General features: G+C 39.9%; 1 protein-coding gene across 1 annotated transcript in view; it reads right to left on the bottom strand.

The window, feature by feature from the left end:
• F13A1 (coagulation factor XIII A chain) overlaps positions 1-20,309 on the bottom strand; it is a 235,169-nt gene that overhangs the window by 176,072 nt on the left and 38,788 nt on the right. Inside the window, exon 5 of the mRNA XM_023741733.1 lies at positions 313-564. Within this exon, the coding sequence (XP_023597501.1) occupies positions 313-564 (252 nt within the window). The remainder of the gene's footprint in view (positions 1-312; positions 565-20,309) is intronic.

Raw genomic sequence — 20,309 nt, 5'->3', positions numbered from 1 at the left:
ATACCAGCTATAAAATCAATGTGTATTTTCACAATCAACTAATTGTGCAACTTTGTGTGATCTTTGATTAATTCCTGGAATAAATGTATGGCAGCTTTCTCTTTTTATATACAGGTTTTACCCTCCTATATGCACACTGAGCACAGATTTTGCATAATATCTTTTTTTTTTTTTTTATTATTGGAAATGCGTGTATGTAGGACAGGGAAATTCTTCTAGAACAATCCTGCTACCCTTCCAAAAACAGATGTATTGAAAATATGTGAACTATTGTTTATTTGTGATAAAAATGGACACTCGCCCCTTCCTTACCTTCACACCAAGGATTGAAGAGGATGTATGTGTCAGTTTCTGGGTTTCGTCTGGTGCGGATTATGCCGTAGGGGGTCCAGACAGCAACATACATGCGGAACTTGCCCACAATGCACTCTGGGGATGACTGGACAGACAGCCGGACGGACCTGTCCTCTCTCATGACAACTTTGGCTCCCCACTTTCCCCTTTGTAGCTCTGGGACAACAGGAACGGGGATGTAGGTGCCCTTGTTTTCCTGAGGGTAGCGACCTATGTGGAGAAAGAACAAGTACAGTGTTGAGTATATGTCTCAAACCTCTTTTGTTCACACTTTGCCATTTTATGGCTGAAGGGGGCAATACTTCACTAGACTTGAAATCAGAAGATTTGAGTTTGCATTCCATTTCAGCTACCAACTAGTTGTATGATCTCAGACAATTTTCCCAACTTCTTTGAGTCCCAGATTTGTCATGTCTCCAAAAAAATAGAAATACTTAGAGGGATTTTTGTTTACTTAGACAGTGAACTCAATTAAGATGTAGAAACACTAATCTGAGATGCAAAAACAAAAAACAGAGTTTATAGGGTGCAGTAAGGTTATCATTTTCCCCAAATTCTACCCTCTAAAGAGAATTGTTTCATTGGATAAAAGTCATTTTAGTTACTTTTATGGATTGAATTATGTCCCCCCAAAATATGTGTTGTAAATCTTAACCTCTATGCCTGTGGTTATAATCCCACTGGAAAATGGGTTGTCTTTGTTATGTTAATGAAGCAGGATTAGTGTAGGGTTTATCCTGAGTCAACCTGTTTTGAGATATAAAAGAGATTAAAACAAGCAAGCAAAAGAAGTAGAGATGGGTGAAGAGAGATGCCAAGCCACATAAAGATCACCCAGGAGCAGAAGCTCAAAGAGAAAAGGACCTTCTTCCAGAGCCAGCAGAGAGAGAAAGCCTTCCTCGAGAGCCAGCTCCTTGAATTTGGACTTCTAGCCTCCTAACCTGTGAGAAAATAAATTTTTGTTTGTTAAAACCACCCATTTACAGTATTTCTGTTACAGCAGCACTAGATAACTAAGACAGTTACACAACACTATTTCCAGGGCCGTGAAGCAATTGGATTTTGTTTATTCTGAATATTTATTTATGTTGGTATTTTCTTATTTATGATGACACTACCTATAATAGGATTATACTTGTAGGATGTCCCTATGTAACTGTTTTCATTTTCACCCTAAAATGTGTTGATTGCCAGTTCCATTGGAGATTTCATGGGCAAAGGGTAAGAGTTCAGGCTCCAGAGGCAAATTATCTGGGTTTGAGTCCCGGTTCTGCTGCATATTACCCTGGCAACCTATGGCAAGTTACTTGATATTTACAAATCCCCATTTCCTTCCCTTTTCCTCATCCATAAATGAGGATAATAATCTACCCATCTCACAGAAAGATGAAATGAAATAATAGATGTAAGATGCTTTGCACATAATTTCTGATGCATGATAGATACTTGATCATTTTTTAGCTGTTATTTTAATAGAAGAATAAACATCAGGGCAACTTGCATATTCTCAGGCTCATCAGAGTTTATGTAGAAACCATCTCATGGAAACTCTTATTTCTCTTTACTGCTGCCATTTTGGACCAAGTTCTTATTTCATGGTGTTAATCTCAGAACTAAATTTTACCAATGGGCTCACAAACATCAGAGTCTTCACTGTATACAGAAAGTCAACTTCACAGCTTTCTTTAATCCTTTAACTCTTATCTCCCTGTTTATAGGATAATCAAATGCATAGATATTTTAAACAGGAGCAAATCTCTCATTACAAATTTTCCCAAAGTGTTATACACATTTAATTCTTCTTGACTTAAAAAAACATTACAAATCTGACACAAGTAAGCTTGCAAATTATTTTGGTTGCAAACAGAAGAAACTTCAATAGCAAAACTTATTCACTTCAATTGATTTATATAAAACAGATAGAGGATTCTACATTAAAACAAATAAACAGCACTACATTTTGGCTTCTTCAATTGCTTAGGGCTTTAAAGGATTCTTTGGGAGGCATATTGCTGTAGATAGAACATGCTAAGAAGGTGGTTGCATAAGTTACTGCTGTGTAATTCTGTGAGATACTTAATCTTAAGAAAATAATAACTTGCAAAGTGAAAACCAGGGAGAAAGATTAGAACCCCAGTGCTTTGCTATGTGTTGGGGGTAACAGTTAATCACCACTAGAAATGAATATCACATATACTTATTGTAAATTCAATAAAGACTTAACAATGATTTTCTGCCAAGGAGCCACAGTGTCTAGGTAGTGATCTTGGGAATATACAGGGCTTAACAGAAGCCCCTACACAAATCCAGCTGCAAAAGCATGTTTGTTCCAAAGGCACTTCCATCCTCATATTTCTTGAGTATGCGTCCTCTCTGTGCATGCCCAAACTTGTCAATGAGTTTGCCCTTTCTCCCAGAGGCCTTGCTGCTCTCTGGAGCCCCTATTACTGTTAAAGGGTAGACATCAAAGGCAAACTTGCCACGTAAATGGGATCATAATTCATTGACTACAGTGGCTCCCAGCAGCTGTTGCCACTAAATAATAACTTGGATTTTAGAATGCACAACATAAAAAAAGACACAAACTTAGTAAAAAGAAACTTTCAGAGATAAAAATTCATGCAATAATGACAGATTTAGGGGGAAAAATAAAGAATGAATGGAATTTTCAAATGAATTCCATAAGCTTGCATCTTTGGAAGTAGCAAAGAACTAGGAGAAAATATCCAGCGCCACTCTTCATAGCTGCTATGTGCTGTAAACTTGTTTCATCTTTGTACTAACATCCACTTTCGCTGAGAACATTAAAAGAACTAAGACAATCACTAGTTTCCATCACTACACTTCATATTATGACCTCAAAGATTCGTTAAATTTTGCTTATCAAACTTATTTTTGTTATTTAAAAAAGTTAAAAGAGTCATGTTTATTCAAGCTAGCTTTAACCCAATCACAACATAAAGGCTCTAGTTTTAACATTTTTTATTTGTGCAACAATATTGCCTATTATGTGCTAGGCATTATTCTAAGTGCTAGAGATAAAGCAGTGAACAAAACTGACAATTACTTCTGTGTTCATAGAGCTTACATTCTATGGAGAAAGCCATGTCTATGGTGTTTATTACATGATTTTTTCACTATCCATTTCTTTATTTCCTTGCAATTTAGTTCTGGAAATAAAAAATATATAGAGATTTTATATAATGAAAGCTTTATGCCTGGCGCAGAGTAGTGGCTGACTCAGGAGACATTTATTGTTTGTGTTTTAAACTTAGCATACTGCTGGAAAGTAAAGGTGAAAGGAAGAAGAGGTCTTTTCCCCCTCTGGTTCTGAATCTGAAGAAAGGTAGGTGTCCCAGGGAAAGTAATGTTACTTTTGCTGAGGGAAGTATCACAACAAAATGGAAAGTAATTCATCTGGATTTAAATTCCAGCCCTGTGTGATCTTGGGTGTATTAGTTACCCTCTCTTAACTAAAATTTAGCTGTATTCTGTAAAATGTGGATAACTGCTCATGGTTTGTGAAGGAGAGGGTAGCTCAATAAATAGTAATTATTATTATTAATGTTATTGTTAATTCCCCACTTTGGGGGATTTCTGATTCCTCTCTGTGGTCCTTTCTACCAGGTTGGGGAGCTGGGATGGGTTCACCTATTGCCAACAAACCTATAGAATCCAAATCTACTTTCAAAGGCAAGTTATTCCAGATTCAAAGGCTTGATCTGATTGATTTTTCTCTCAGGAGAATGTGTTCAGGCCAAAAAATAGCAATGGCATTCGTTATTAACCAAAAATCCTTAATAATCTCAGAATTATCAGTAGTATCTCCTGAAATCTATCATCCAACCATAATTTCTGACTTTCTGAGTCATTGGTGGTCACTGCAATCTCCAATCATCCCTTAGAGCAGGAGTTAGCAAACTACAACCTGTGAGCCAACTGTAGCTTGCTGCCTGGTTCTGTAAATAAAGTTTATGTATTATTGTGTAAAAACAACAGAGTTGAGTAGTTGTGACAGAGACCATATGGCCTGCAAAACTTAAAATATTTACTACCTGGCCCTTACAGTAAAAGTTTGCCAATTGCTGCCTTAGAGAATTTTATATTTTATTTATTTAAGAGGAGATTTATTATAGACAGAGCTCTGGTGGCACAGCAGTTAAGAGCTCTGCTACTAACCAAAAGGTCGGCAGTTGGAATCCACCAGCTGCTCCTTGGAAACCCTATGGGGCAGCTCAACTCTGTCCTATAGGGTTCACTATGAGTCAGAATTGCCTTGACTACAATGGGTTTGGTTTGGTTTGTTTATCATAGACCCTTAACATCTAAGACTTGGGCCTAAGAAGAAAATACCATCACCCAGTTTTTCCTCCCACACAGAAAAATGTAACTAAATTAATAAAAAACATCTACATTGCTATTAGGTCAACTTTTAAGTTTCCTTAAAGCCTCCTAGTTAAATTTCTCACAGTCTTAGAGGGTATTTCAAACCTAGGAAGTTGGTTGTAGCTTTTTGTTGATTTCAATATACATAACCGAAATGGTCAAGAATTTTAATACCACAAAAGTTGTGTAGAGTTGTCTGTTCACATAGATAGAGATGGAAATAAAGTGACAGGAATGTAGTTTGTCTTCTCTGGTCCTTACAACCACCCTGTAAGGAAGTTTTTACAGGCAGGAGACTGAGGCTCCATGAGGTTAAGTCACACACATAACATCACATAATTGGGAGAGGTGGAGACAGGGCTTAGATCAAGGCCTCTGCATTGTGAAGACATTCTCCTTTCTCTACATCATGGGCCTACATGAAGGAGCAAGAAGGAGGGTGCTAGAAGGGATTAGGGAAGATGAAGGAAACCAAGAGAAGAATTAATGGAAAACCTGCAGGGATATGAGGCAAAGGCCTCATATCAGTTGGTTGTACTGTGGTGGCGTATGTGTTGCTGTGATGCTGGAAGCTATGCTGGCAGTATTTCAAATACCAGGAGTATCATCCATGGTGCACAGGTTTCAGTGGAGCTTCCAGACTAAGACAGATGAAGAAGAAAGGTCTGGTAATTTACTTCTGAAAATCAACCAATGAAAACCTTATGGATCAAAACAGAATGTTGCTGGACTTGCTTGCTTTGGACGTGTCATAGGGAAAGATCAGTTGGAGGAGGACACCATATTTAGTGAAGTAGAATGCCAAGGAGGGTGAGGGAGACCCTTGGTAAGATGAACTGACACAGTAGCCGAAACAACGGACTTGAATGTGTTGGCTGCTGTGAGGATGACGCAGGGCTTGGCAGTGTTTTTTTCTGCTGTATATGGAGTCACCATGAGTCGGACACATTTGACAGCAACTGACAGCAAAAAAAAAAAAGCGAATAAGTAAATAATAAAGCAAAGAGGATTGAGAGGACTTGCTGTGGTGGATATCAGACGTGTGAAAGAGAATATGGATTAAAGAGGCTATAAATGGGTGATGAGAAAGAAGACCTGTCAGCAAAGAACTTTCCAGAGGGTCTCTGGGCTACAACAGGCTTGATAGTTGGGAAGGTTTCTAAAGTGATGTAAGCAAGTGACTGAAGCAGTGTAAACAGCACTGCCGATGGACTTGGGCATGTCGCAGACCAGTGTGTGGAAAATATGGCCAAGTCCACAACTCTAGCAGGCACAGTTAGTGATTCCATTAATTCCAAAGGGAGAGAGACAAAAGAACCCATTTCGCAGGCCTTTTCCTATTCACTGTGTGGAAAAGCTGGTTATTCATGTGAGACCCGACATGTCAATAGTACCTTGGGGTCTTGTCAACTGCTCTATTATACCATGTTTAATTCTGAGTGTAATGATCTCAGTGACAGTGCTGGGGAAGAATTTTCCATGATTGAGTTGTGAGTGAGGAAGTTGTGACAGAATAGTATTTCATTTAGCTAAACAGCTCTTGTACCCCCAGGAGTCAGTGTGTTGAAGAGAGCACAAGCACTACATTCCAGAACACCATTCATCACCACTCATGACCGTCTGTCTATCAGCCCTCCTTTGCTACTTGTGGATGAGAAACAGCCCACACAGGTGACTACCGTGCACGTGTTTGCCTAGACGGTGTAATGCCTGGATGAAAGCTGTTGTCATTGCTTCACCAACGTTTGTGTTAAAGAAAATATGAGCAAGACAAAGAAGAGCAGGAAATATAATATCCCTCAAAGGATTCTCGTTTTGTTTTTAATAATGTAGCATTTGAGCTTGGACACTAAACATGAAACAAATATAATAATGACCAGGTGCATTCTTTCACACTTATCTAAAATTGGTTCCGTCCTCCCAAGTGACCTAGAAATTAACATATGTTCTTAGTTTCAATGCTTACTTTAATTTGTAAATGGTTTTTGGGACCACAAAAAAATACTATCTGTAAAGCAAAATTCGCTTGGATCATATGTATAAATCTGAACAACACACTGGCCTTTCTTGAGCACCCTGGCTCCTTACATGAACGTATGTAAATATAAAGAGATATATGCCTGCCTTAATCCCCCTAGCCTGGATCTAAAAGGAAGAAGGTGAAACTATTTAGCGCCTTTAAGATTTTGTTCTTTCCCAATACTGGTTAAATGGGTCAGGGCTTTTTGCAGTTTCTTCTTATTAGTGTCATTTACAAGGTAGGCAAGTGAAATCTACCTCCCACTCAGACTCAGCCCTGGATGGCCATGGGGGAAACTTGATTTCTATCTTTCTTTTCACACACCTAACCACTCATTGCCCTGCACAAGTAACAACCAGTGAAGGAATGTGTTGCATTTTAAAAACTAATTTTTTAGTCAACTGATGGCTTTGGAATATTTTTAGAATAAAAACACAATGTTGTATGTGGTGATTAGGTCCCCAGATAGCCCCGAGAAGGTCATTAGTCAGCACACAGTACAGTCAGCACGGTTGGATACTGTTGCTGATAGAACTGTTCGGCTCTCCCTCACTCACACTTAGGCCATGGAAGAACACGCTCAGTGTGGAGGAGCGGAAGGCACCAGTCACCAAAGGATGCAAACCTTTCAGCCATTAGCCCACTGGTGCTCTGAAGTGAAGACACCTGTCACTCAAGACACCCCGTTTTGCCCGTCTCTCAGGCACATTGTCTCTAAATCCAGGGGCCATAGACTGTGCTCCACCTATACTTACTGATAGTAAAACTTCTGGTCTTGTAAGCCTTAATTAATCAGCTGAAAAGACCAAAATAAAACCTTTTCTCCTTAGTAATTCACTTGGACATCTATTTCTCTAATTAAACTGACCTGAAAGTCTTATCTTGGATATCTTTATCACACTGCCTAGCACCCAGTAGGTGCCCAATAAATGTCAATTTGACCTAACTGAGCTTGCTGGATTTGTCAGATCCCATCATAGAGTCTTTAGAAGTTCTGGAATAAGATGCCTGTGGCAATTCAAATGTCAATTCCAAGTACCCTCTGCAAGAAATAAAAATTTATAATTCAAAACTTTTTCCTTCAGAGAGTATTTTCCATTCATATATAAATACATTTTAAATCTGAGCTCTGACTCCACCTAACTGCAGCCTTTCTTTAATAGTGTAATCTTATAAGAAAATTGTCTCTAAGGAACTCAGGAATATATCATGTCTCTAGCTGGGAAGGTAAATTTCATGATGTTAATTCATTTTTCCATTTGATTCATTTGTTTTCCCCAAGATACGCCATTTGTGTTCAAAATAATCAATCTATTTCCAAACGGGCCCTGGAAGTATTACTGGGACAGCATGATACACAAGGCAGAGCTGGAAGCATGCATACAGTAGCCTTGTAAAGGGAAGCAAATCTTGTTTTACAAACAGTCTTAGAATGGAAGTGCATGCGGACCAGGATGAAATAAGTCCCGCAATAACTTTTAGAAACATCAGGTTACCAACTACAAAAATAAACACCACCACTAAAATGAGACAAACAACAAAGCACAGAAATCTTGGATGATAGCAACTAAGAGGAAGGAAAAACAAATGCTCAAAAGAAAGGCATTTCATTAAAGGCCTCGAGAACCTGCCCTCTTCATCAGCCTTACCAATGGAAGGTTGTTGTTGGTTACCATCGAGTCAGCTCTGACTCACAGTGACCCCATGCACAACAGAAGAAACATTGCCTTGTCCTGTGCCATCTTCATACTCACTGGTATCTTCAAGTCCATTGTTGCGGCCATATTTTGAATGCCTTCCAATGTAGGGGGCTCATCTTCCAGCATTATACTGGATGATATTCTGTTGTGATCTGTAGGGTTTTCATTGGCTAATTTTCAGAAGCAGATCATCAGGCCTTTCTTCCTAGTCTGTCTTATTCTGAACATTCTGCTGAAACTTGTCTACCATGGGTGACCCTGCTGGTATTTAAAATAACAGTATCATAGCAACACACAATCCACCTCAGTATGACAAATGGACAGACCAGTGGTGGAATATCTATATCTATACCTAGATCTATATCTATACCTATACCTGTATCTATATCTATATATCTATCCCAGATGTTTACTAAAGGAAGAAGGCTTCCTGGCTATGTTTATTTTGTGTCTCTGACAAAATGGGTGTGATAGTTAAGGTTGTGTGACAGCTTGGCTGGGCCATGATTCTCAGTGGTTTGGCAGTTATGATGTAGTTTGGCAGTCATATAATGATGTAATCACCTCCATGATGAGATCTGCTAAGAGTAGCCAATCAACTGAAAAGGAATTTCCTTGGGGGTGTGGCCTGCATCTAATATAGGGGGACTTTCTGGCAAGGCTCCAGGACTTTTGCTCACTCTGGATCCTGCAGCTGGCTCCTGTTCATGTGACCTCCAGTTCTTGGGACTTACCTGCCGATCTTGGGATTCACCAGCCTCTGCAGTCTGTGAGCCAGTGGCCTGCTAGCTTACCTGCCAGTCTTGGGGTTTGTCAGCCTCTGTAGCCTATAAGCTAGAGGACTGTTGTCTGACCTGCTGATCTTGGGTTCTCCAGCCCCTGCAGCTACATGAGTCAGGAGAAACCTCCAGCCTGACCCACAGACTTGGGACTTTCCAGGCTTTATGATCATGTGAACCATTTCCTTGATTTAAATATCTCTCTCTGTATATATACACGTATAGATGCTTCACTGGTTTTGTTTCTCTAGAGAACCCAGCCTAAGACACTGGGAAAGGGCAAGGAAACTTCTCAAGGGTAAGGACTGTTATTTAACTTTGTATGCCCAGAGGCTTACACAATGTTGGAACATAGTAGGTGCTCAATAAATATTTAGTAAATTGAAGATAGGTACTATTGAGGTGTATTTTCCACCTTAACTTTATTTCTTTCACTTTTCTCTCAAAAGGTTTCTAAATCACTTGAAACCTTTTTAGAGTAGTTCCTGGTTTTAAAGCACACAAGTGTTAGATGGTCCACCCAGCACACAAGGAGAATGAGGGCTGGCCTAGGGTGCTGTCAATAGCATAGAGAAAAAAGCGAGGATATGAGATAGCATTCAGAGGAAACACTGACAGCATGAACATAGGAAAGTTTCTTCAGGTTTGAACAGCAGTAGAGCTCCTTCGATAGCAGTTACACACATTTTAAACACACCTACGGAATGCCAGCCTTTGCTGGGATTACTGTCCATGTGGAACATGGTGGAGTGGGAGGGTGGCTTCTGAAATATCAGTCTTTACAACAAGGTGGTAACTGCTATTAGCTGCTGTGGGAATCCAGAGGAGGAAGTGGCTACTTATGCCTGAGGGGGTTGGAGCAGACTCCTCAGAGAAGGTGGCTTTGGAATATAATTGTAAATGTGGACAAGATGGGGGAGAATCTTCCCAGCTGAGGGAATAAAGAAAGGATGGTCCATAAAGGGAAGGAGGAGAATCTAGGAGAAGAAGCTGACCTCAGTAGGGAAAGAACAAAAGAAATCTGTGGTGCCCTGCAAAGGAGGTTGGACTGTATCCTTGGGAGGGGCTGGAGGTAGCATGGGAGCCTTTGAGAAATGTTAAGCCTGTAAGTGGCCTGATGCCCACAGAAAACCCACTCTGGCTGCTGTATGGAGAATGGATACAAGGTCCGAGAGTGGAGTCAGAGAAACCAGTCAGAGAGCTGCAGAAGTACTCAGGTGAGGTGTGATGGTGTCCTCAGAGAAAACAATGGCTGACTCTGAGGAAAGCGAAGTGGAAAGCTGCGGGATAGACACAGGAAGTAGCACTAGGGACCTGGCCAGGTAGGAGATGTTGGGAGTGAGAAGGGTGGAGCCAAAGGTGACCCCAGGTTTTGTTCATTCTTCACCAAAGATGTTTTGAGTACCCAAGAGGTGCCAGGTGCTATTTCAGATGTCAGGCAGAGAGCCATGGACAAAATCATCTGCTCTAACCCTAAGATTCACGATTAAGTTGCAAGAATTGAACATGGTACTTTGAAAGGACCCTGCTCCAAAAATTGAGGCCATCTGTGGTTAAATACAATGCAAATTTACACATGAAGCTGCTTCTCTGGAAATTCCCTTAGCTACATGTGCGTTGCCACATCTGAGAAATGACAGAATATTTTTAGTCTTTAAGAACAAATAATCATCATAAAATGCTCTACAATTTTGATAAAGTTGATCACATAACACTGTGCTACAGATGTGTTCATATTGCTGGTCAAATTCCTAAGGTCTGTAGGGATGGAAGTCGGACAATTTGGATTTGAGTTCTAGATTGTCTACTTACAGATAATAACATGGTTTGTGCTTATCTACTGTGCCTGCCAACTGCCTGGTTGCTCTAAGACCATTCACCAACCCCCCAGAATCCTTGCTCTATTTCACAGGGAGCCGTGGCCCCAGGCTCCTTGGACTTCTGGCTTTCTGGCAGGTTTGACCAATAAGAGGCTTTGGCAGGAGGAGGGGAGAAGCCAGAGTGTGGCTCCCCTTCTCCTCTTGCAACTTGGGGTGAGAGGGTGACTCAACTCCATAGCTTCTAGCTCTTGCCCATCACCCCCTGTATGGCTCTAGGTCCCGCTGGATGCCTTCTGGGTTCTGGTAAAACCTCCTCTGCCTTTGCACCTTCAGGCCCAGGGCTGGTAGCCATTTTTCACTGTTGCTAATTCCTTGGCTGCCTCACCATGTAACCTGTTTGACTCATTACTTATTCCGTGACCCATGTAACCCATTTCTTATAAAACCTAGTTTCTATTTTACACTCTGGGTAGGGGCATGGCCATGTGTCAGCTATTGTACTATTGCTCTATATAGGCCTTAATGGTTAAGTCCATTTTATATATGGGTAAATGAGGCTCAGAGAATTTAAGTAACTAGCTATACATCACACAGCTATTAGGTTGCAAAACAATTATTTGAGCCCAGGTCTGTTTGGTCCAGAGCTCATGATGAAGAAGCTAATAATCTCTCAATCTATTTCCATCTATAAATTGGGAATTATAGAAGATAAGGATTAAATAACAACATAAGTGAAGGTGAGGGTTAAATAATAATGTATGTGAAGGGCATTTCCTGAGCTGAGCAAATTATTATTATTCTCACATTATCTGCCATGATTGCCACTACAGCAAAGAAAACCCATTATGCCTGTTTTATTTTTATTTCTGGACATGACCACATGGATCATGAAGAAGGTGGCTGTTGATGTGACATAATTCTGGAATTTATTCAGTCCCCAGGTATTTACTGAGTCTCGTTTACACTCCTGGTACTGTTCTAAGTACTGAGAATACAGCAGTGTCAGCACAAACAAGAATCGTGAAGCATACAGTCTAGTAGGGGTACACAGACAATGAACAAATACATATGGAATATGTCAAATGGCAATAAGTGCTATGAAAAAATGAATAAAGCTGCCTAAAGGTGCAGAGAGTGATGGGGGGGCATTAATTTGAGAGCAAGTGACCAGAGGAGGACCCTCTGTTAAGGTGACATTTGAGCAGAGACAGAGAAGTGGTGAAACAAGCCAAGGGAACTCTGGGGGGAAAAGCATTCCAGTGAGTGCTGAGACCCAGGGAAAGGAGGGTGCTTGGCACTTGGCACGTTAAAGTAGCCTGGTGTGCCGGAGCAGAAGGAGAAGTGGGGACAGCAGTGGAAGATGAGGTTAAGAAAGCCTGGAGACCAAGCGGGGCCTTGTAAATGCTGTCTGGACTTTGGATTTTATTCTGATTGATGAAAGAATTCATGATTGGGGTGTTTTAAGCAGCAAAGAGACATGGTCTGTCTTAAGTTCTTTAAAGAGAAGCATCACTCTGGTAGCTGTATGAAGACAGTGGGAGAGCAATCAAGTTTGCGATGAAGATCTCTTGACTTCTGATAATATTCCCACTTCGCTTGCTGATAATTAAAATCCTTCCAACAGAGGACAAATTAGAGATAATACTAAAATGCTTATATTCCTGGGAAATGCAGTATGTTTGCTTAAATTTGTTACACTATGATATAAAAATGGATTGCAATAACCTTCCTGAAAGCTAGTTTTCACAGTTAGGAGGGAACTGGACTTTGAAGATAGGAAAATTTGTTCATGAAGATGGTATAAAAATGTGGTCACTAGAAATACAAAGTTCATCTATGTCACAGTTGTTTCTGGGGCAGTCTTTAGCCCTTCTCTGGCATGGGTTTAAACAAAACTCTGCTATTCTACCAATCAATCAAGGTTACAATTGTCAAGGATCTAGACATGGGGGGAGAATGACAGGATGTTGGTGTCGCAAGTATCTATTTGGTTTTAGTTTGCTGGTTTTTCATGATAATGAACAAAACTATGCAATAGCTTTCTGCCCCACCTCATTCCAATCATTAGGTAATCCTTTCAACTGACAAAGGATATTTCTATACTTCTTGGGTTTCTGCCACCCTCACACTGGGCTCTGGAAGTGGGAAGTGAAGAGGGTTTTGGGGGGAAAACACACTTTGGACTAAACACAAGGATCATCGACCAGATGCATGAATTTTGTAGCTTTGATGCCAACCTCTTTCATGTTTTCAGTCAACCTCAGGAAGTGTGCCACGAGTAATTCTTTCTTTAAAAACAACAACAACAGCCAAACCAATTGCTTTTGACTCAATTCCCACTCATGACTACCCCATGTGTTTTAGAGTATAACTGTGCTCCATAGGATTTCCAACGACTGTGATCTTTCAGAAGTAGATTGCCAGGCCTTTCTTCTGAGGCACCTCTGGGTGGACCCAAACCTCCAACTTTCTGATTAGCAGCCAAGCATGTAACCATTTGCATCTCCCAGGGACTCCAATTCTTTCTTACGAGAATCTTTCCCTATAAATGGCAACTCTATGGAGTCAAAGCTCCATTGGTTTGTGTTCTGTCCATCATGAGGGCAGACTGAAGCTTGTAGGTCTTATGAGAAAGAATCATTTAATTAAAACCATGGCAACTGATTAAAAATAGCATCGTGTCATTGATCAGCAAGGATAGGATCAAAAGGTTTAGCTAGATGTTTTCCAAGCTAAACAGACCAACGGATGAAATTTTCACTAAAACAGTCAATTCTGGTTGATAATTTCATGATAACAATAATGGGAATAAGGACAAATCACTGGTAATTCTAACAAAATATTTGTCTTTGGAATGCAATATGTATGAATGCAATATTTAACAGCAAATGCTAAATGAGTTTGCGTTGCCAGAGATTAAACCCATTGCTGTTGAGTCAATTCTGACTCATAGTGACCTTATAGGACAGAATAGAACTGCCGCATAGGGTTTCCAAGGAGCAGCTGGTGAATTCCTGCTGCTGACGTTTTGGTTAGCAGCTAAGCTCTTAACCACTGCACCATCAGGGCTCATTCTAGGGAACAAGATGCAGTCCATCTGATATTAGTCTCCAAGTAGATAGCCACAATACATGCTCAATAGACATTTACTCAATAGATGTTTACTATGAGCAAAGCAATGCCAGTTAATCTGGAGAAGACAAGGGTAGATATACTGAGACACATACGTAATATTTCCTACTCTCAGTGAGTTTATAATCAAATATCCAAGTTTAGACTGTAATTCAAATCAGAACACTGATGCCATATGAAACTAACAGACAAAAAGCAGTGGGTTGGGGGAGTCAGGAACGACTTTATGACACACCTAACAGTGAAGGTGAAAAGTGAACCATGGGCAGAAGCAATGACATGCACATTTGCATTTTATTTGTTCATATGTATATTTATGAGTGGGTGTTAATTTCTTTACTGTAAATGTTCAGAATTACTTCATAAGCTGATCATTGCTCATATTTAAAAGCATCATTAAAACAATAGCATTCAAGCCTTGTTTACATGAGTGACATAGATAAACTACAGAAGAGACTATGAACACAGTCTAAACACAAGGAGGTAAAGGAACTGCACACTGGGTTGAACCAGTCGAACCTGGTCAAGGGATGCTTGTGAGAGAACATGATTGTTTTTCTGGATGTCTTCCCAAAGCCTTGGGACATAGTCCAGTCTTCTCTCATTTCCTCTAGTAACTTGCTACTCACTGATTTCCTGAAATCTTTAATAAAGGTCATTGCTAAGTATCTCTTTATTTGTGGGCTGAAAGAGTACAATTTGGCATTCTATGAATGACAACCCAAGTCCTGTCCTTCGGAAAATGGCACCATAAGTGAATTTGGTCTAAGCTAATTGCCTTCACTCTTAAGCCCCAAAGTGCTTTGAGCATGTACCCTGAAGTTTCACAGTGCCTCTTGAGTGGCCTAAGAGCCCCCATATTGGGACTTCATCTGGGCTGGCTTTTCCTGGCAGCACCTGGATGTCAAATAACTCCATGTTTCACACCATAAAAACATCTATTTGACATCTCGTTCCACGGGAACTGGTCTCAGCTAACAGCTAATGGCAAGAGTCTAATGAATTCATTCTTCCTAAAATTTTCGTATGTGATAAGACTAGTACTTCTTCTCACCTCCATATTTACTCTCTATATGAAATAATTCCTTAACATCTTGAATAAACTGCCATGGTTAAATTTAATTCATTGCATAAAATTTGGAGAGGCGGATGTGTTTCTGGCCGTGTTCACTTCACATTTAGTGAACCCTGCCTTCTCCCAAGACCTTTCCAGATCTCAAGCCTAGCATTGGGCCAGGAATGCTAGGATCAGCCAACAATCAGGATCTGAATTCCACTGATCCTTCTTTCAGTGAAGAGACTAGACATGAGGAGCTCAATTAAGGTATATTTCAATAGTCCAGTTTGGTCAACCTGTAGGCCTTTAGTAAGAAAGTGATGGAAGGGATGGAAAGAGAATTGAATGAGAATCTTTGGGGCTTCATAGTTTATTGGAAATGGTAGTAAAAAGAGAGGAAGAAGAGAAAATTCACACCTGGCAGAATGGTAGTGATGTTCCCTTAAATACTTCATTCATTAATTCAAAATGAAATAATTTATTTATTTTTTGCTTACATATTTAATTTAGTTTCTAACTTTTTTTGTATATTCCTATTGGTAAAAATATTTTATATATTCTACATATAAATTATATATGTAAATATAGGTTATATATATTTTTCTGTCTCCCAAAGTGTGCTCCACTTTAAAGATGATTGCTTCAGTTTCCTTATATGCAAAAGGTGGATCATAATTGTAATTACTTTATATGGCTATTGTTAGAATTTCATTTCATGAAGCTTGTAATTAATGTCCCCAAAAGATTTCCTCCTCCTAGTCCCCCAGAAATTGTGACTATGTGACCTTACATGGAAAAAGGGACTTTGCAGATGTAATTAAAGTCAGACCTCGAGATGAGAAGACTACCCTGGATTATCTGGGTGGGACAGAGGTAATCATAAGGGCCTTTAAAAGCAGAGAATATTTCCTGGCTGTGGTAAGAGGGAAATACGATTAAGATGAAGAAGTGTCAGAGAAATGCAACTTGAGGAGAACTCAACCAGCCATTGCTGGCATTGAAGATGAAGGAAGGAAGCCATGATCCAAGGAATGCTGGAGGCATCTAGAAGCTGGAAAAGTAAAGGAAATAGAGTCTCCTCTAGAACCTCCAGAAAGGAAAGTATTCTGCTGACACCTTGATTTTAGCTCTGTGAGATCCATATTGGACTTATGGCCTACAAAACTGTTGTCTGACTCATTGTTGTCCCTATAAATTTGTTTTATTTTAAGCCACTAAATTTGTGGTAATTTGTTACAGAACTCATAGAAAACTAACAAAGCACAGTACTGGCATATTTTGAAGACTCAGCACATGTTGGCTGTATACCCATACTCACTTTAGTCTCCACAGGTATGAATTGGGAGAAACTTCAAGGATAAGAAAATTTATGGAGGTCAGGGGTTATGGGTCCAAGGGGTATTTCAGAGCATAGAAAAGGATAGAATACTCCCTCCTCATTCTATGAAGCCAGCATAACTCCGATACCAAAACCAGGTGAAGACACCACAAAAAAAGAAAATTACAGACCAATATCCCTTATGAACATTGACACAAAAATCCTCAACAAAATTCTAGCCAATAGAATTCAGCAATATATCAAAAAAATAATTCACCATGATCAAGTGGGATTTATAGCAGCCATGTAGGGATGGTTCAATATTAGAAAAACAATCAGTGTAATTCATCACATTAATAAAACAAAAGACAAGAACAACATGATCTTATCAATCTATGTAGAAATGGCATTTGAAAAAGTCGAACACACATTCATGATAAAAACTCTCAACAAAATAGGAATAGAAGGGAAATTCCTCAATATAATTAAGGGCATTTATACAAAGCCAACAGCCAACATCATCCTAAATGGAGAGAGTTTGAAAGCATTCTGCTTGAGAACGGGAACCAGACAAGGATGACCTTTATCACCACTCTTATTCAACATTGTGCTGGAGGTCCTAGCCAGAGCAGTTAGGCTAGGAAAAGAAATAAAGGGCGTCGAAATTGGTAGGGAAGAAGTAAAAGTATCTCTATTTGCAGGTGATATGATCTTAAACACAGAAAACCCCAAAGAATCCACAAGAAAACTACTGAAACTAATAGAAGATTTCAGCAAAGTTTCAGATATGAGACAAACATACAAAAATCACTTGGATTCCTTTACACCAACAAAGAGAATCTCGAAGAGGAAATCACCAAATCAAAAAGAGAATGAAGAACACCAAAGACACAAGGAAAGTATTAGCCCATGAGACAGAAAGGGCCACATAAAAGCAGAGACTTCATCATCCTGAGACCAGAAGAACTAGATGGTGCCTGACTACAACCAATGACTGTCCTGACAGGGAACACAACAGAGAGTCCCTGATGGAGCAGGAGAAAAGTGAGGTGCAGGACTCAAATTCTAGTGAAAAGATCAGATTTAATGGTCTGACTGAGACTGGAGGAACCCCAGAAAGCATGGCCCCAAACTCTGTCAACCCAGAACTAAAACAATTCCTGAAGCCAACTCTTCAGACAAAGATCAGACTGGACTATGGGACAGAAAACGATACTCTGGAAAGAGTGTGCTTCTTAGCTCAAGTAGATACAGGAGACTAAATGGGCAGCTTCTGTCTGGAGGTGAGATGAGAAGGCAGAGAGGGTCAGGAACTGGTTGAATGGACACAGAAAATTCAGGGTGGAAAGGAGGAGTGTGCTGTCACAGTATAGGGAGAGCAATTAGTGTCTTATAACAATGTATGTATAAATTTTTGCATGAAAGACCAACTTGAATTGTAAACTTTGAAGTACAACATTGAATTGTACTTTGAAGTACAACAATAAAAAAAAAAAAAAAGGCTGGTAGAGCAGGAAGTTAGAGAGCCGGAGCCCCTGGGGCTCACAGAGTGGCTAAATCAATCCCATAACCCCTTACCTCCTGGGCAAAATATGGCCTTCCCTCTTAAGAAGCATCAGTTCTAACACAGCATAGGATTAACTAGTGAGGAGCAGAACATCAGTGAAGTGCTGGACCCATTGCATAACAATGCAAACGAAATCCAGAGACTGAAGAAATCAATATATGAGTGGTTCCTTAGTAAATAATTGAAACAGGGAAGATGGAGCACCCAAAAGGCCAGGTTTACTGTGCCATATAAATCCAGGGGAAATGAAGTAGAGAGCAAAAAGAGATTTCTTTCTAACTTCCGAAGATGATTACCTTATGCTTGTGCCCTAAATAATCAGGGCTGTGATTTTTTTCTTGAAATTTTAACTTGACAGTTATAAACACAAGTGCTGTCTTTATGAATCATCCTTATTTTTAAAAATTGGCTAACACTTCACTCAAGTGTCTTTGACATGTTTAAAGCAATTTGTTTCACAAATATGAAAGTTAGAAAAGATTGTAATGATGGAAATGAAGCTATGGAGACTGTCATTTTCCATCACTTAGAAATTTGTTGCACAAATAAAAAAGTTGTTTGATGGAAAAATGCCACCCTAGCTGTCCCCACTACTGCATTTCCGTCACTTCAGTCATGGAAACATTATTTTTGTCTCTTTTTGTGAAACTAATTGCTTCAGAATACTAAAGGCTCTTTTCTACCCAGAGGAGTAACTTTCTCGTAAACCTATAGTATATATGTCAACCTAACTTTGAGATGTGGAACATTAAACATGGCTTCTACCTTTGAGAGCCAGTTGTGGGATTGAGAAGGAAAGATGTTTTGTCTTTGCGTTTTTCCCTTTCAAGGGAACAGGACTTGAAATAGCACTGGCTCTTACGATGTAAGTCCAAATGGAAAGCATGATGCCTTTATTGTGAGAATTGATGGTGTTATGAAGATCACTGCTTTCAAAAAAACATCCTGCAAATATATTTCTCCCCATGTAGCACCCATAGTGTGAAGTGTTACACACATGTCATTTAGCTACTGGATTGCAAGAAGTGTCAGTTCTCAAGATTGTCATTCCATAATGTCTCAATCCTCTTTTCCAACCCCTCTGTCATTCCCTTAGGAGTCCCTGGGTGGTGCAAACATTATTGCACTCAGCTGCTAACCAAAAGATTGGTGGTTCCAGTCCACCCCCAGGCAGAAGAAAGGCCTGGTGAGCTACGTCCAAAAAATCAGCCCTTAAAAACTCTATGGAGAACAGTTCTACTCAGTTGGAATCGACTCAATGGCAGCTGGTTTTGTTTTGGTTTGTGTTGGTCACTCCCTTACTAAAGGCCTTCAGGTTGACCAGCCTGGACTACTGAATTTATACAAATTGAGCTCCTTTATCTAGTCTCTTCTCTAAAGGAGGAATCAGTGGAATTCAAATTCTGATTATTGGTTAGTCCTTGTATTCCTGGCCTGATGCTGGGTCTGGGATCTGGGAAGATCTAGGAAGAAAATAGGGTCCACTGAATACGAAGTTTAAGGCCAGGAATCCATCCCTCTCTACAAATTTTATGTGATAAATGAAATCCAACCATGGAAATTTATTCATTTAAGATGTTAAGAAATTATTTCCTATAGAGAGTAAATATGGAGGTGGGAGGTAGTACAATCAGTTTTATCTGATATGAAAATTTTAGGAAGAATGAATGCATTAGACTCTTGCCATTAGCTGTTAGTTGATACCAATGCCTTTTGAATGAGTTGTCAAATGGCTATTTTTATGGGGTAAAGTATGGAGACCTTTGGCATCCAAGTACTGCCATGGCAGGGAAAGCTGGCCCAGGTGAAGTCCCAACATGAGGACTGAGCCATTTGCTGGGCAGTGTGAATCTTTCTGATACATTTGGAAGGTCACTGCATCCATTTCTTCATATGCAAAACGCAGATTATAATTGTAACCCCTCATATACCTAGAAAGAGAATGACTGGGGACCTGAGTTTCTACACTGGCTGAGCCACAGATTCATGTGACTTTGGCCAAGTTATTCCCCCGTTTGCTCTAAGTTTCTTTCAGAGCCTGCCCTATCCAAGTCCTAGTCCTCTCCTAGCTAATCTGCTTGAGCCTACACTAATTCAATGTTGCTGCCCCCACCGGAACCCTAAGGGTTATAGAGTACAGTAGCAATACCCTGCACAGCCCCAAACCAGAGAGCTC

Source organism: Trichechus manatus, unplaced genomic scaffold (assembly GCF_000243295.1).
Source record: "Trichechus manatus latirostris isolate Lorelei unplaced genomic scaffold, TriManLat1.0 scaffold00188, whole genome shotgun sequence".
Classification (NCBI taxonomy): Eukaryota; Metazoa; Chordata; class Mammalia; order Sirenia; family Trichechidae; genus Trichechus; species Trichechus manatus.
This window is presented reverse-complemented; position numbering and strand designations above follow the sequence as displayed.